This window comes from Typopeltis vanoorti, chromosome 7, assembly GCF_054136105.1.
Source record: "Typopeltis vanoorti isolate ZY-2024b chromosome 7, IOZ_Tvanoo_1.0, whole genome shotgun sequence".
Classification (NCBI taxonomy): domain Eukaryota; kingdom Metazoa; phylum Arthropoda; class Arachnida; order Uropygi; family Thelyphonidae; genus Typopeltis; species Typopeltis vanoorti.
The window spans coordinates 49,957,962-49,975,259 of record NC_143555.1 but is presented as its reverse complement, the minus strand read 5'-3'; the positions used below and the strand labels follow the sequence as shown (position 1 = coordinate 49,975,259).

Sequence of the window (17,298 nt, the reverse complement as noted above, 5' to 3'; positions counted from 1 at the left end):
AGGCTTAATGGATTGTATACAGCACTCAGAAAGGAGCATCTCAGTCACTAAGACATTTTCAGGGATTACCAAAAAACTAATGTAACATTTACACAAATACCACACAATACTAAGCCCAACCACGCGGGTGACTCTAAAGTCCCAACTAGGTGGAGCGCCTGCTAAGGGCGGTTGTAGGTGGCCTGGAATGTATGGTGGGATTTCTGATGATGAGTGTTTCACAAATCTTAGGAAGCTTAATGCAGCTGTATTTATTAAGATTTGGTTGATTTTTGAGAGCTGCTGCTGATTCTAAATAGTCTCTTTTTTTTTTTTTTTTTTTTTTTTTTTTGAATTTGCTGTGGTGGAGCATGGTGGTTTTTTCCCACGAGATCCTGTGGGTTGTATCCAAGACATGGTCAGCCTGGCCTGACTGACCATAGTCGTTGCAGATGCATGCCGTGTTCCTCCAGGCGGATGGTTGCTGATCTTCCTGTCTGTCCAAAGTACGCCAGCTTACAGGAACAGGGTACTTTATAAACTTCAGGCATTGGGAGAGGAGGGAGCTGATCTTTTGTAGAACAGATAAGGGTAGCAAGTTTGCAGTGGAGCTTAAATGCTGTGTGTAGGTTGTACTTTTTTAAAATCTTGTCTATTTTTTCCGATATGCCACGGATGTAGGGTATGGTGATGGCATTTCTAAACTCTTTCTGAAAAGAAGACCAGGGAATGGGGGAGGAACTGATTATTTTTTTAATACTGTGATCACTGTAGCCGTTGGAGAGGAAAGTGTTGTGTATGTGGTCAAGCTCAGTTGTAAGGGCGGTTCCCCTGGAACAAAGATTGTGGGCTCTCTTGGTTAGAGTTTTGATACCTACACACAGCATTTAAGCCCCACTGCAAACTTGCTACCCTTATCCATTCTACAAAAGATCAGCTCCCTCCTATCTCAGTGCCTGGAGTTTATAAAGTACGCTGTTCCTGTAAGCTGGCATACTTTAGACAGACAGACTGATCAGCAACCATGACTATGGTCAGTCATGCCTGGCTGACCATGTCTTGGATACAACCCACAGAATCTCATGGGAAAAAACCACCATGCTCCACCACAGAAAATTCAAAAAAAGAGAGACTATTTTTAGAATCAGCAGCAGCTTTAAAAAATCAACCAAATCTTAATAAATATGGTTACATTAAGCTTCCTAAGATTTTGGAAACACTTAACCTTATATTTCAGGCCACCTACAACCACCCTTAGAGGGCGCTCCACCTAGTTAGGACTTTAGAGTCACCCATGTGGTTGGGCTTAGTATTGTGTGGTATTTGTGTGTATATGTTACATTAGTTTTTTTTGTAATCCCTGAAGATGTCTCTGTGACTGAGACGAAATATAGGAAGTGTTAAATTCTGTTTTAATCCTTTCTGAGTGCTGTATACAATCCATTAAGCCTCCAACATGATATCCTCACAGCACTTAAGGCCTCTACATATGATTACTAAGGCGTGAGACTAGTATATTTTGTTTCTTAATAGTATATGTGTTCTTCTGGCCAATTGGCTTATTTTGTGGGATTAGAAACCCAAATTGCTGATTGAGAAAACCCTGCCATCACCTTCATATGAGAGCATCTATCTCATCTTTACTTGAAAAGGTTTAATAAATGTTCCTTTTGTGTGTGTGTGTACATACGTATATTTCACTATATGCCGGTATATACATAGAACAAAACTGAGTCATGCTTTGTAGTGCATTTGGTACTATTTCATGATACTGGCTTATCTTAGGTTTACAGCCTTTTATGAATGACATTCCTAGAAAATAATGAATAATTTTAAATCATAAATGACTGTGAAGAACAGAAAAATATTTCAGAACTTCAATTTTGACAGAACACAGTAATACTGATCATGAATCATATTATTATAAATAGATGTAAGCAATTATTAGTAAAATACAATGAATAAAAGTTTTTGATTTATCAGGACTACATTTTAATAGCCCAAGTAAAGATCTAAGAAAGTTTTGTCCATCCTCCCCTCATCCATTGATTTTATATGTCTCTCTCTCTCTCTCTCTCTATTTATTATTACTTTTCAACATGCCATTGACATAGCTTCAAAAAGCGTTATTAGCAGTACTGATTATTAAAAAATTTTTTATTAAAAGTTTGTTTTTAGTAATATCAGTTCTCACTCAGGTTATGTATTTTATATAAAATATAAACTTTCCTCTATAGGTGGAGGAAGTCGAGATGGAAGTAGAATCAGATGAAGAAAACAGTGATGCAGAAGAATCTTCAACACCTTCCAAACCAGCAAATGATAATACACAAGTAGGTTTCTTTGTAATATCACATTCTTCTAATTACTAGAGTAATGTAGAATTCAAGTAATAAATTTACATGCAATATAATGTGATTACTTTGCATGTTAATATGCACAAAAATATTTAACACTTTTAATGTTCAGGAAATTTAATGCATGTGCACACACATACACAAAAGAAGTCTACTGTTGGTGAACCAACATTTGTTGTTTTAATGCATATACGATGTGCATTACCACTTACTTTCATCCACACCTGACCTGTTAATTCTTATGAAACTCAACTGGAAACCACAGCAAGTACTATTAAACTCCAAACTCCACTTCACATGGCATTTGTCAGATTTGACATCCTATGTCAGAAAATGCCAAACAAACATGTTGATCTGGCATGATCCAGAATATCCTTACCACGTTTTGTAACATTTATTTACTGTTTTAAATATTCTTCATATTCAGATAGCTGCTCCACCTCTTGGATTCTTTATCTCTAGAGCTCACTTTCGGCAGCTGAAATATCCAAACAGTGAGATCATCTTCCTTAGGGACTTTAATGTCAATAAATCAAATATGGTCTCCTTTCTTCAGTTCCATTGATCAAGCTGGAAGAATGCTCAGGATTCTTAGCAATGACCTAAACACAGATTATTAAGTCATTGCTAATAACCCACCAAACTATTAGATAATCCTAATTCTGATAATTTTTCTAACACACATGACCTGTTGTTCTTAACCAGTTTTCCTCCTAGATATATGCTACAGATGTCATTTCTTAGTAATTGCATTGTAACCTTTGTCTTGGTTACCTGTATCCTTTCTCTGTTGATCCATTTACCTGTTCCAAAAAAAAAATAGAAATAACGTACTTCTCTTTTTTCATTTTCAAAACCTTGAACTGCTCGGATAATTCATGCTTCAATACCTTATTTAACTAATGCCTTAAACACTGATCCTTGCCATTCTCAAGTAGGCTGTAGATAACTTGGTGATTTTTAATGGTGCCTTAATTTCAGTCCTGTCTCATTTCCCAGAAGAAAGACCATGCTTCTCTCTCACTCCCTAAACTGAACCTCCTCGCTGATCAGGATCAGTTTTCTCATCTGGTGTTGCGTTTCACATCTTGTCTATCAACAAATTCTTTTTTTTTTTTTTTTATCCACTTACCCAAGCTGGAAGAAAAGCTCAGGATTCTTAGCAGTGACCTAACACAAACTGTGTTAGGTCATTGCTATTATTAGCAATAGGTTATTAGCAATGACCTAACACAAACTGTGTTAGGTCATTGCTAATAACCTACCAAACTATTAGTTAATCCTAATCCTGATAATTTTTCTATATGGCTATCATGCCACATAGGGGCTTATATATATATCAACATTCATTTCCTGATGTGTAGCCTCAGGGGGATGTTCATGCCTGGAATGGAGGTCTTTGTCTCCTGTTCCACTAAACATCAGCATCACCAACCATTGTCCAAATCTTGGTTCTCTAACAAACATGTTAACACACAAATGGCTCAAGATCAAAACCTCAATTTTGCACTGAATCTATACTGTAGCTTTCAGCAGCTAGGGAGAGAAAATATCAATAAATCTAAACCTGATTATTAATCATCCTACTGGACACGTCAAGTGTTTACACATCAATAGTTATGCAGGTGCGAAGTGTCCGTTGAAATTAGGTAACATATGGATGTTATTGAGATCACATGGATACAAAGCTTAAATTTTTTTTATATGTTTGATCCATATGGCCATTTTTGTGGTTAAAGGACCAAATAAGAAAGCTGTTTCAGTTATTTGTTTCCTCTTTCTTTCATGATCCAGCCACCTGTTCCAAAGGAATAATGGAATAGCCTACCTGGAATGGAGATCTTCCTTCTCTATTCCACTGACAATCACCAGCTGCTTAAAAAGCATGTCATAAGTGGCTTGAGATCAAACTTTGATTTTGCGCCAAACCTATACTGTAGCTCACAGCAGGGTGGGGTGGGGGGGTAATTATTAAACTTATTATTATTAATTATTAAAGGATTCAATATGGTATACTATTCTCAGCAAAGATATAGCTGAGAATAGTATTTAAATCATTTATATACAGAAGAAAGAAGGTCAGTGAAAGTACACAACCCTGGGTACTTCAGCACTATTAGGGAAATCTGAGGAGAGGAAGTTGGAGTTGTAGCCTGCTGCACAGTATGCCATCAAATCTTCTGGTACCTTGCCAGAGATAGTGTGCTCTTCTCTTCTTCCATGCTTCCAGATAGGGAGGAAGATGAAAAAAAAAAAAAAAATCTTCAGGTGTGATATTATCTTGTTATCATAATACTCTCACCCAAATAAGGCTGACCTTTTGGTGAGTCTTACTTTAGATATGAGCTTTTGTCTGGGAAAAAAAAAAAAAAAAAAGCAGAATTCTGTATAGCTTGTATATTAATTATTCTGATGGCATCTCACAAATTTAGCACAAAATTTGTTCTCCGGGTTAACAGCCATCTTATATCATCTTTAAATCTTACACGTCTAGTCTCTACCTTGTAGCAAGCCTATATTCAAAGCTTTCCAAAAAAATAAAATAAAAGCCAACCATCAAACTACCATCTTTCTGCCTTCCCTTTATTGCTCTTTAAAATCATAGTGATGAGCAACAGCCAACTTCTTCACTGCCTGGAGGCCTGCCAGCAATATAGATTCCATCACTAGATTCACAGCAAATCTTCTAGCCATCACCACTTACCTTTGTGCAGAAGCAATGGAAAGGTGTGGAGAAACTCATGTTGTTGCTCTTGACATTTACAGGGCATTTGATCAGGTTTAGCATAGAAGCCTGCTCAGCAGACTCCCATATTATGGTCTATCTTCTATCCTTTGCAATTAGATTGCCAGCTTTATCTCTGGTTATTCACTGCATGTAATGGTAGATGGCTTCCTCTCCTCAGATTTCCCCAACAGTGCTGAAGTACCCAGAGCTGTGTAGTTTCATTAACCTTCTTCCTCCTGTATATAAATGATTTTTTTCCCCTCACAGACATCATATGCTAGCTATATCTTTGCTGAGAATAGTATACCCTGTACCTCTTCTTCATTTGACAGACACATGCACAATAATTTGAAGCTTAAAACTCTCTCCAGACTGTTCTTCAGTGAGTTGGAATAACCCCATTGAACTTCACTGATGCCAAAACACAGTCCATTCTTATTTTTCATGAAGAAAGATCACATTGTGATACTTCCTCTTACATTTGAAAATATTCAAATCTCCAGGTGAGATCAGATTTCTCTCCTTGGTCTGATCTATATCTCAAGTCCTTACTAATGCAATTACTGAAATACATCATCAGTTGCCTCTTCAGCCTCCAAAAAGCTTGTTTTGCTCAAGGTAGTGTAGAGATATATGAATATCTTTACATGATTTTTGTTTATGGAAGATTTTATTATTAGTTTATTTAATTGAAATTAGAATAAAAGTTGTGTACAAATATTGTTATGTTGATAAAATTATTTGTCAAAACAATGATCTATTGTAAGAGCAGCAGTGCTGTGCTTGTAGTTTTGTTATTAACAGATGACTAGTAAGGCTGTCATGTCTAACTGCACTTAATGGTTATGTCACCAAAGGAAACGGCTTTCGTTTAGCAACATCATGACGAATTGGCATGGTGTACATACATGTTTTTTATGCTGAATATATGAAACAGATATCAAGCAGAAAAGAAGTATTATCTTCATTGCACTGCTGAACTGCACTTTGCTGTTTGTGATACCTGATTGTCATGATATCATTCATGCAGTTGTAAATCAGAGAATGCAGAACTTGATATACTGTAATATGAAGTGATGGACATGAGAAAAAGAATAGCTACTAGAGAGAGAGAGAGATATGCTGTAGGAGGAAGGAAAGGGAGAGTGATAAAAGATTCCCTTTAAGAAATAAAAAATGTGAGTGAGTAGAGGGGTCACTATAGTTTAAATTTAGACCACCTGAGGAATATGCTGGGTTCTGCTCCATGGCATCAGTTGTTGAATAGGAAGGATATTGACAGTGTGTGGGAAGTGTTTAAAAAATACTTAAATGATGCAATATCAGAATGTGTCCCTAGAGTTTGGAGCATAAATGGAATAATAAAATAAATGTATCATCTAATTAAACAAGAGATTCATAAGAAAAAAAGATGATGTGGAAGGAATGCCATGCATAAAGACGATGTCAGTTATGATAATTATAAGCAGCAGGCCAGAAGAGTCATAGGCGTTGTACAGAAAGCTAAGTCTGAATATGAAAAAAAACTGGCTCGACAAGTTAAAGACAGCCCAAAAGAATTCTGTTGTTAAGCTGCAAGTAAAAGAAAGAATGAATTTGAAAGAATAGCTGTACTGAATGCAGATGGTATGCAGGTGACTGATGCAGAAGTTATTGTTCAACAAATGAGTAGCCATTCTGCTAAAAGCTGTCAACCTGGTATGTGCAACATTGAACTCACTGCTACCTTGTCACTGTATGAGGAAACTGATTGAGGAGGAAGTACTAGAGCTGTTGCACAAACTGAATATGAATTCTGCAATAGGAACTGATGGGATATCAGCATGAATGCTAAAAGAGTGTTCAGCTGAAGTGGCCATTCCTTTGACCAGGCTATATAATTTCAGTCTCAGAACAGGAAAGATTCCACAGAAATGGAAAGAATGTATGGTAATCCCATTGCACAAGGGTGGTGCAAAGACTGATTTATCCAACTATCGACCAATCAATATCTCAGGAGTTGTGGTGAAGATTTTGGAAAAGTTGGTTGGGACTTGCATTCAGAAATGCATTGACAGAGAATCTCTACGTTGCAACAAACAGCATGGGTTTACTAAGGGAAGGTCATGTTTTAGTAACTTGCTCACATTATATAATAATGTTATCACTGAGTTAGACAAGGGGAATGGATACACCATGATATTTTTGCATTTTGCTGAGGCTTTTGACAGAATACAGCATGGAAGACTGTTGCATAAATTAAAGAATATGGGATTGGAGTATAAAATATTGGCATAGATAAGATGGATAGCTAATGGAAAGATGGGGGGGAGGGGTTAGTTTTCAAAATTTAAGGTAACCAGTGGTGTACCACAAGGATCAGTCCTTGGTCCACTGCTATTCAATCTGTGCATGAATGACATTGGAAAGGATTTGACAGGTGACATACAGCTATTTGCTGATGATGCAAAGATAGACAGAGTAATAAAAATGCAGCTATGCAACACTTGTAGAATGATTTGAATGGGCTGGAATTGTGGACATGTGAAAATGGCTATTGTTCAATGTTAATAAAAGTAAGGTTATGCATTTTGGTATGATTAGATATCCACTCTCATGTTATGTCAGATTATGCTAGAATTAACTGATCAGGTTAGAGATCTTGCAGTTTTAGTAGATAGGAAGTTGAAGTTCAAGGGTTTCAAAATTGTAAATACAGCTCATAGAATAATTGCAATGCTGAAGCAAACCTTGACATGTAATGATAAGGAAGTCGTTTTGCTTCTTTCTGAGGCCTTGATAAGATCTCACTTGGGGTGTTGTGTGCGGGTCTGGTCTCTTGGTTTCCGTGGTAATTCTGATACAGTGGAGAGAGAGTGTCAAAAATGATGTCAGGATTGTACAAGGAATACTGATTATGAAGACAGATTGAGAATTTGTAGGCTGCAGACACTAGCAAACAAGAGGAAGAGGGATGATATGATTGAGAATTACAAACTTCTGAAACAGTTATATATAATTTCAGTAAATGGAACTTTTCATATTATGGAGAGTGGGGAAAGGATGTGAAGGCATCCTTGAAAGTTCCGAATAAATGCTGTCAAGAAAGGAGTGAGAGCTACATTTTTCTCTCATAGAGTTGTGCATAATTGGAATGGATTGCCAGTGGATGTTGTGTGTGCAAGTAGTGTGAATGAATTCAAGAACAGGTATGATGCTAGTGTGAATAGTATGGCCTCTCTCGATGAGTTCCCAACTCCCTCAAGGTCTCTCATAATATTAATAATAATAAAAAAAAAAAATCGGCTAACGCCTTTTTATTCCCGTATACGGGAGTAGGCGAGGCCATTTAGCCCTATCTAACTTTTGGAGACTGAGTGGGCAGTTCAATCTCCACTGGTACCCAATCAGAGACAGATGGCCCAAAGCTATCACTAATTAAGCGGTACGCAGTGAAGAGAGACGGCTCAAATGTGCCGCCATCTCGTGGTCCCTAACCCTAACACAATATATTTAATGTCTGAAATAATGTAGGTTCTACGGTCGATTTTCTTGAGTTTACAGGACGAAAAACCCGAGTTTCCGGGAGGAAAAACCTGCTTGCCCGTGCCAGAGATCGACTAACTCGGGAACCGGTCGAAAAAAGGCTTAGAAAATTTTCCTCTAGTCGCCGACTAGACTCGAAACGAAGTCTTCCTTCGTGCGGCCAAGCGTGGTGGTTTTATTATTATTAATAATATTATTATTATTATTATTATTATTATTATATTATTATTAATAATATTATTATTATTATTATTATTATATTATTATTAATAATAATAATATTTTATTTTGTTTCTATATATATATATATATATATAGGGATATTACATCCCATATAGTTTCTTAGCCGAATAAGAAACTCAAAGAGTTTCGTGCCGAATATAGTAGAAACTATATAAAGTTCGGCGATTCCAAGCGTAAGCAAATACCTGGATACTGCAGCAACTGACCCTAAAGGTAGTGCAAGCTGAGGCAACTCATGTCAAAGGTGGAGCAAGTTCTGATCACTATTCTTGATATTTACCCATAATGTGAACTTAGCTCCTAGGAGCTGTATTATTGTTCGACATTATGAGAGGTCACTACTCAGACCGGTTTCAACCTTTATTGAGGTCTCATCAGTGAGTAGGCAGACCTAGTTAATATCAAGTTTGTAGCGAACAGAACTTACAACCCTTCTACGAGTTTTGCCATGAGGTGTCCTAATAAATTATTAGATATATGAAGAGCCAAAGGCTTCAATTCAGCGACATATAACTTGTTTAAGTTAAGGGATAATACAGCTCCTAGGAGCTAAGTTCACATTATGGGTAAATATCAAGAATAGTGATCAGAGCTTGCTCCACCTTTGACACGAGTTGCCTCAGCTTGCACTACCTTTAGCGTCACTTGCTACAGTATCCAGGTATTTGCTTACGCTTGGAATCGCCGAACTTTATATAGTTTCTACTATATTCGGCTAAGAAACTATATGGGATGTAATATCCCTTAACTTAAACAGGTTATATGTCGCCGAATTGAAGCCTTTGGCTCTTCATGATTGATATATATATATATATATATGTGATTAATTAATGCGATTAATTAATCCCTCGATGTTAGCACGTACATCAAAATCACGTTAATCAAATATAATAAACAATGGTAAAAATGACAATTCATCCATGATCGATTATTGTATTAATGATTCGTTTTATATGGTACTCTTTTAGGAAAGATAAAAAAGGAATGCAAAGCAAATGTTTAATAAATGCTTGTACTTACATTAGTTACTACATTTTTTTTTTTTTTCTTATCAGCATAAATTCTACGATAACAAAATGACTCCCTAGACCTCGGCAAACAAGCATTCTTCGATTAACATCTGGATTCATATCCATTACTTGCTGCTTAAGCAATTTTAAACTGCGAAATATTCCATCAGTTCTTTGATTGTTATCCCCTTTGGAACCTCATCTTCACATTCCATTTGTTCGTTGTCTTCATGTGCGTGTTGTTGTTCAGTTTCAAGAAGATCGTTTTCAATGAAATCTTTTGAATTTGAATCCAATAATTCTTTGACATCTTCTGCATCAACACCATAAAAACCAAGGTCTTCACCAACTGCAACGATTCCTTCAACTACGTTGTTAACAGTATTTTGAAAACTACCTGAGTCATTAGCGCATTTTGGCAAAAGTTTTTTTCCAAACAGCTCTCATGCAGCTAGAAGACACTTGCTCCTACGAATCATGAATGTTTTCAATTGCATGTTTAATGTTACATTTTTTCCAAAATTCTGGAGCGTAATCGCATTTTCTCCTGTTGTTGTTTCTACTGCCTTTGAGAATGTCTTTTTAAGAAAATAAACTTTGAAAGTTGCAATGGCTCACATGTCCATGGGTTGTAGCAATGATGTCGTATTTCTTGAAAAAAATAAAACTTTCACATTCTCACACAAATCATTAAGAGAAATTGGATGACCAGGTGCATTATCTAAAAGCAAAAGAGCTTTGAAAGCTAAGTTATTTCTCTTGCAATAAGCTTCAACTGCTGGACAAAAATAAGACAAACCAATCTTCAAATAGGCTTTGGGTTAAGAGTTCTTGTTACATCCTTTTAAAGCCCTTGGGTTCTAAGTTTGATAGACAAGCAGTGGGTTCAATTTAAAATCTTCATTAGTATTCCCTCCAAGCATAACAGTTAAGTGATATTTTGATACTTTATAAGCTGCTTCTTCTTTTGATATAAAAGTTCTAGATGGCTTTTTTTTCTGTAAAATTTACAAAGAATGTAATTTGTAAATACAGCAGAACAACTGGAGCTTGTAATACATCCACTCTTAATGCTTAATGGGAGGAATGACGTCATCATTCTCACGACTTTCTTTCTGTCGGCCAGGAAACTCCTTGTGGCTTACATGTTTTTGCGTGGTAAATTTAAAGGCACATTAATTAAAACTTGCCATGTATATAAAGGGATTGTTGCAATTAATTTTGTTGCGTTAATCAAATCTTGCTTTAAGCAAAACCGTGTTAAGCAAGGGATACCTGTATATATTGCGTGTGCATGCACACACATGTGGGTGTATGTACATACACACTTTTGCTAATAAAATATATAAAAAAAAAGCTGAGTTTTTAAGTACATAGCATAGTGAGATCCTGTATATAGGCCTGGGATTAGATTTGTCATGATTTGAACATATGGAAACATTTTCTGCAATACCACTTACTTGTACAACTTCTAATATTAGATAAATTCCAAATGGTTCCATAATGGTGTATTTATTTATTCTTATGGTGAAAAGAATACAAATACAGCTATAAGTAAGCGTCTAGTCCAGAAAGCCAATCCAGGGCTTCATCTGTCCTAGTGGATATCTTGGAGGTTAACATGAAATTGGTGTCTTGGGTATCATTCACAATGTGTGTGATTGTCTGGGCTGTGAGGGAACAGTCACATAAGGGTGGTTTGACAGTTTCCATTTGTGTAGTAGGTAGCCGCATCTGCCATGGTTAGTTCTGATCCTGTTGACAGATGACCAAATCTTCCTAGGAAGAGCAAAACCAGGCTGCAGAGCATAGGGATCTTCAACCAGGAAGCCATTTATTGGGAGATTGTTGGGCCGTTGTTCTCTCCACATGTCAGATGTTGATGGTAAGGCAGTTGAAGAGAGTTCATCCATGGACCAGAAATGGTTTCTTGATTTTAGGTGAAGACTAGGTAGATTTTTGAGAATCCAGTGCAGGGGTAAGAGTGGGTTGCTCATTATTTTATTAAATTCTTTAATCGAGGTTTGTCTTCTCCGTATATTTGGTGGAGCAATGTTGTATAGGACAGGCAGCCAGGGGAGAGGGGTGCTCCTCAGTGTCCCACTTTGTGCATGGTAGAGTCTAGCTGGGTATCTATGATGTTAGTGTGCACACTTCTTTCCCAGATGGGAGCACAGTATTCTGCTGTAGAGAATGCAAGGGCTAGTGCAGATGACCTAGGACTTCTGCCCCACAACCCTAGGTTGTTCCAGCAAGCCTTGAAATAATATTATTTCTTATTTTAATTTTGTTGGACAGGTTGATGATGTGCCTTTTATAGGTTAGGCTTCTGTCCAGGCTCACTCCAAGGTATTTCTTCTGAGGCTCGTGTTCTACTATCTTTGCTGCAGAAAGAGAGATTGAGGTGTCGATTTGCCTAATAATAATAATTCCATAATAATAAAAAAAAAGTTGGTAGTTTTCTCTCTGTTTGTTCTACATGTCATTTTGGATGATTTCTACACCAGTGCTAGAGTACTCCAGGGTTTTACACTTTTGCACATGCTCTTCATACTACACATAAATACACAAAACTACTACTAATCAGGTTTAATACTACATTTCATTAATAATGTCAGCCATATAGATACTTAACATCAGACATGTAACATCACACCATCTTTCTATGGGGCCTTTCCTGAATGCTGCAACATGATTTGTTTAGCAAGTGTGTACTGTGTGTCACTGCTTAAGATTCCATTTAGATCAGAGAGCATGAGAGATTTGAAGCTAGATGTTTATGTGTATGTTGAGACCCCCCCAGTAAGCAAGGTTGTGGAATTTCACTGGGTGAACAAAAGTCATATACCACTTAAAATTGAGCTTAATATCTTCTATGTGGAAATCAGGTTTAATACATTTCATTAATAATGTCAGCCATATAGATACCTAACATCAAACATGTAACACCACACCATACCATCTTTCTATGGGTCCTTTCCCAAATGCTGAAACATGATTTGTGTAGCAAGCGTGTGCTATGTGTCACGCATAAGGTTCCATTTAGATCAAAGAGAGAGAGAGAGAGAGAGATTTGATGATAGATGTTTATGTCTATGTTGAGACATTGTGAAAGCTCCCAGTGGCTGGAAATCTTTAGCTAAAAGTGTATTATTACAGTATTTTGGATTAGCAAAGTGTTGACATTTTTTGCTGTGTGTTGGGAAGTATGTTACACTTCATAAATATTTTTTTTAGTTTTATCCATTCACAAGCAACCAAGCATTTGCATGAATTTATTCAGTAATGTGCACTGTGTATTATGGTGGGAAGTCAGCTGCTTTGTCCAAGTAACCTAGTTGTGAAGATATTTTATGGGGGGGGGGGGGGGAGTAGACATCTTTGGAATTTTTCAGACAGCTTTCCAGTTAACAAAGTCAAAAGCTTGGTTAGATCAGAGTTCATGAAAAACAGGTGATTTTATTTACCACATTTCTCTTGAGTATCGGAGAAGATTGTGTCTGCTGCTCCATACAATCTGTAACCACATTGGATTCTAGAAGAATTTAATAAGAAGCAGTAGTGAGTTAACAAGAATGCAAGTACACCTAAACCTCTTTTTACGCGATAGATACATTCCTAAAAATTACGTGTAAATAGAACTCGCATAAAAAGAACTACTGACTCCATAGAAAAAGTGAAGATTGGTTCCAAACCTGAAATATAAGCAAAATAATGAAAAAAAAAAAAAAACATTAAATTCGTTAGGATCATAAGATTTTTATTTACATTTTATGGAGGACACACATACATATAATGAATTTTAATAACTTTAAAAAAAAATATTCATTTCAGTTGTTTGCTAAGACGTCTATAAAAAAATTATGTTATTCGCTATCAGTTTCTGACAATAAATGCAAAAGCTTTCATTTTTGTGAGACTGTAATATCACTAGAACTACTTGATATGGTATTATCATCATCGACTTCCGCCTCAGTTTGTGGAATTCTTCTTGTCATGTCTTGAACAAATGTACCACTGGTTGTTTCAGTAGTTTTAGGCATGAACTCAGTTATTAATCGCTATGTTGATGCTTTAGATAAGTCGTGATATAATTCTCTGTATGAAGATATTAACAACTTTAGCTCACATGAAAACTTCCCAGCACGTTCTTCATTTGGATCATGTCGGGCAAAATAATTGCCTAAATTGCTGGCCAGTTTAAGACCTTCTTTAATTATATCAGCCGCAAAAGTAGGATTATCTTGATCATTATCTTCTTCCCTTTCAGGTGTATCAGAAACAATCTCCACCATTTCGTCTTTGCTAAGAGGTTTATCAATTAACAATTCTTCGATATCTGCCGACGTAAGATCATCGAATCCTTCTCCACCAATTTCACATGCCAAACTTATTATATTGGGGAATTCTGCAGTATGATTGAAGGGAACAGGAGCATTCTCTTTAACACATGCAGGCAAAATAGCTTTCCAACATGCATCCATAGTTTCTGGTCTCAATTCAGATAACGATAATTGAACCTGATCAATACAATCCATAATTGAAAATTTTTTCCACACATCCATAACTGACAGTGTTTCATCATCACAATTATACCCTGATCTAGAGGTTGTAGCAATGATGTGGTATTGGGTGGCAGAAAAAAAAAATTGCACATTTGGGGGTTCTATGGCAGGATGACGGGGTGCATTATCAAGAATCAAAAGCACTTTAAATTCGAGACCCTTGAAATAGCGTCTAATTTCTGGCACAAAATGTTTGTGGAACCACTCAGTGAAAATATCACTGGTCACCCAAGCATTTTTGTTGGCCATCCAATGAACTGGCAATTTTTGAAAATCCACGCCTTTCATTGGCCGTGGTCTTAATGATCGATTTATGAGCAGTGGTTTAACATCCAATCTCCTAAAGCGTTCGAACAAAATAGGAGTGTTATGCAATCCTTTGCTTCTTTGAACTCACCAACAGTTTTTTGCATTTTTGATACATAAGTTCTATTTGGCATTTTTTTCCGGAAAAGGCCAGTTTCATCCATATTCCAAACTTGATCACGATTGTAACCTCCATCTTCAATTATTTTAGCAAGTTTTTGTGGAAATGCTTTAGCAGCTGTTTCATCAACAGAAGCCGTTTCACCTTTAATTTTTATATTATGAGGAGTATGTCTTTTAATAAACTTAGCCAGCCAACCATTGCATGCATGAAATTTATATTTTTTCCTCGATTGAGATGAAGTATCTAGGTGCAGTTTTTTAATCTGTTCATAAAATCTCAATGCTGATTGCTTGATGGAATTTCTATCAACTGGCATTCTTTTTTTGTACATTATCTTCTATCCACATCACTAAAGCTTTTTCGGCCTTTTCTAGAACAACATTTCTTGTGTATGATGATAATTTCGCACTTGATTTTGTACCAGAACATGCTGTTTTTCTAATAGCCTCTTCATTTTTCTTTATAGATCTGACAGTTGATTCACGGGCTCCAAAATGCTTACCCACAGCCGTCGCACCTTCCCCAGTTTGAATTTGAATTTTTATATCCAAGGAAACAGTTTTTTTTTTTTTTTTTTTTTTTTTTTTTTTTTTTTTTTAAATTGGCAATATCATGTGCAGGCTGGATTCTGGATTAAAATCTTCAACAAGCAGATCATCGCATGCATAGCACGTGTATGATCTGCTTGTTGTTGTGTAGGAACGATTTGTAGTTGGTGGCAAAATTCAGTTCTAGCATGTTGAAAGATCTAATAAGGGTCTTCCAGATCTCATGGTATGAGATCTGGAAGACTATTGCAATTCTTTGCATCAAAAAAATTAAACTCACTCTAGAGCTTGAGAAAGATAACCAATTACCATTTCTGAACATTTTAATCAAGAAATCAATAGATGGACGTATCAACCTTACAGTTTATCACAAACCCACCAATACATGTAGATACTTACACTTCACTTCTTCACACCATATTTCTCAGAAACTCAGCATTGTACACATGCTAAAAAATAGAGCTTCTCTCATTACGACAGATGATAAAGACTTCCAAGCTGAACTTCCCCGGATGTCAAATGATCTTACAAAGAATGGTTATCCTAAGAAATTGATCCACAAGATATACTTTTCTGTGACCCCCCACAAAGACAACCTGAAGATATACATTATAATTCTACCATTGGGATTCCGTTTGTAGGGACAGTTTCTAATAAGGTTGTCAGGCTCCTCAAGCCATGTGGTGTACGAGTAGCTTTTAAACTTCCACAGACCATTCGCCAATTTTTACGATCTCCAAAAGACAGTCATCCATTTTTTAAATATGCCAGAGTTTACAACATACCTTGCTTGTGCGGCTTGAACTATATTGGCCAGACTTCAAGAAGTTTTGAAATCAGAAAGAAGGAGCACATAGGAGACATCAATAATAATAGAGAAGACAAATCGGGGTTAGCCTTTCATTGTGCTAGGACTAATCACATTATAGAATGGGATAAAAGCTCAATGCCCTACTTAGAGGAGGACCTCCGCTCCTGAATTATAAAAGAAGCCACAACTGTTCTCAACTCAGAACAAAACCTTAATAGAAACCAAGGACTGAATCTGTCTGAGATCTGGAAGACCCTCATTATATCTTTCAACATGCCAGAACTGAATTTTGCCACCAACTACAAATCATTCCTACACAACTACTAGCAGATCATACACACGCTATGCGTGTGATGTACGTGTTCTTCTGCTTTTATAAAAAATACAATTGTATTCGGTTTTTATTTTATGGTTTTAGTGTTAACAGTTTTTAGCATTTAAGTGTTCTTATTATTTTTATACATGTTTTACCCTGATGAAGCCAGCAGCCACAGTTGGTGAAACTAATTGGCATAACTTTGTTTTAAAATAAATTTGACCAAAAAAACCCAAATAGTAGTCATTTATTCTCTCCTATAGTTCATGTGGTCAAAAATAACAGTATTATTTTAAAGCAATATTTTCTGTACATTTAAGAATTAACGTAAGCACTGGGTGGTTCAGATAAGATGTGCTTATTATGTTAGCATCTTGCTGATGGTGGTTTCATTTTTATTCTTATTATCATTTCTAGTATAGTTTTCACAAACTAAATTATGTTAGAAATTTAGTTTGTGAAAGCTATAATGGAAATATCAAGAATAAAAACGAAATCACTATCAGCAAGATTCTAATATAATGAGCAACTTTTTATCTTATCCAAACCACCTCTGGAGTATAATAAAACACACATTGCACAGTTGTTAATGGTAAGAAGCTGGAGTTTTGAACTTGAGTCAAGTAGTGCATGCTGCATTTTTATCATGGACTGCTTTGGCACATTTGTTGGGAAACCTAGACTTGGATGGAGATCTGGGATTTTGAATGGAGTGAGGAATAAAAGTACTCATCACAGTGAGAATAATTTCAGTTACCAGAAATTATAAAATGATAAAGACTTAAG

The 17,298-nt window shown here is 36.2% G+C and overlaps 1 protein-coding gene across 1 annotated transcript in view; it reads left to right on the top strand.

Annotated features, from left to right (window-relative positions):
• The window catches only part of Sf3a1 (splicing factor 3a subunit 1), a 265,118-nt gene that overhangs the window by 155,582 nt on the left and 92,238 nt on the right, over positions 1–17,298 (top strand). Inside the window, exon 11 of the mRNA XM_090395253.1 lies at positions 2,217–2,312. Within this exon, the coding sequence (XP_090251379.1) occupies positions 2,217–2,312 (96 nt within the window). The remainder of the gene's footprint in view (positions 1–2,216; positions 2,313–17,298) is intronic.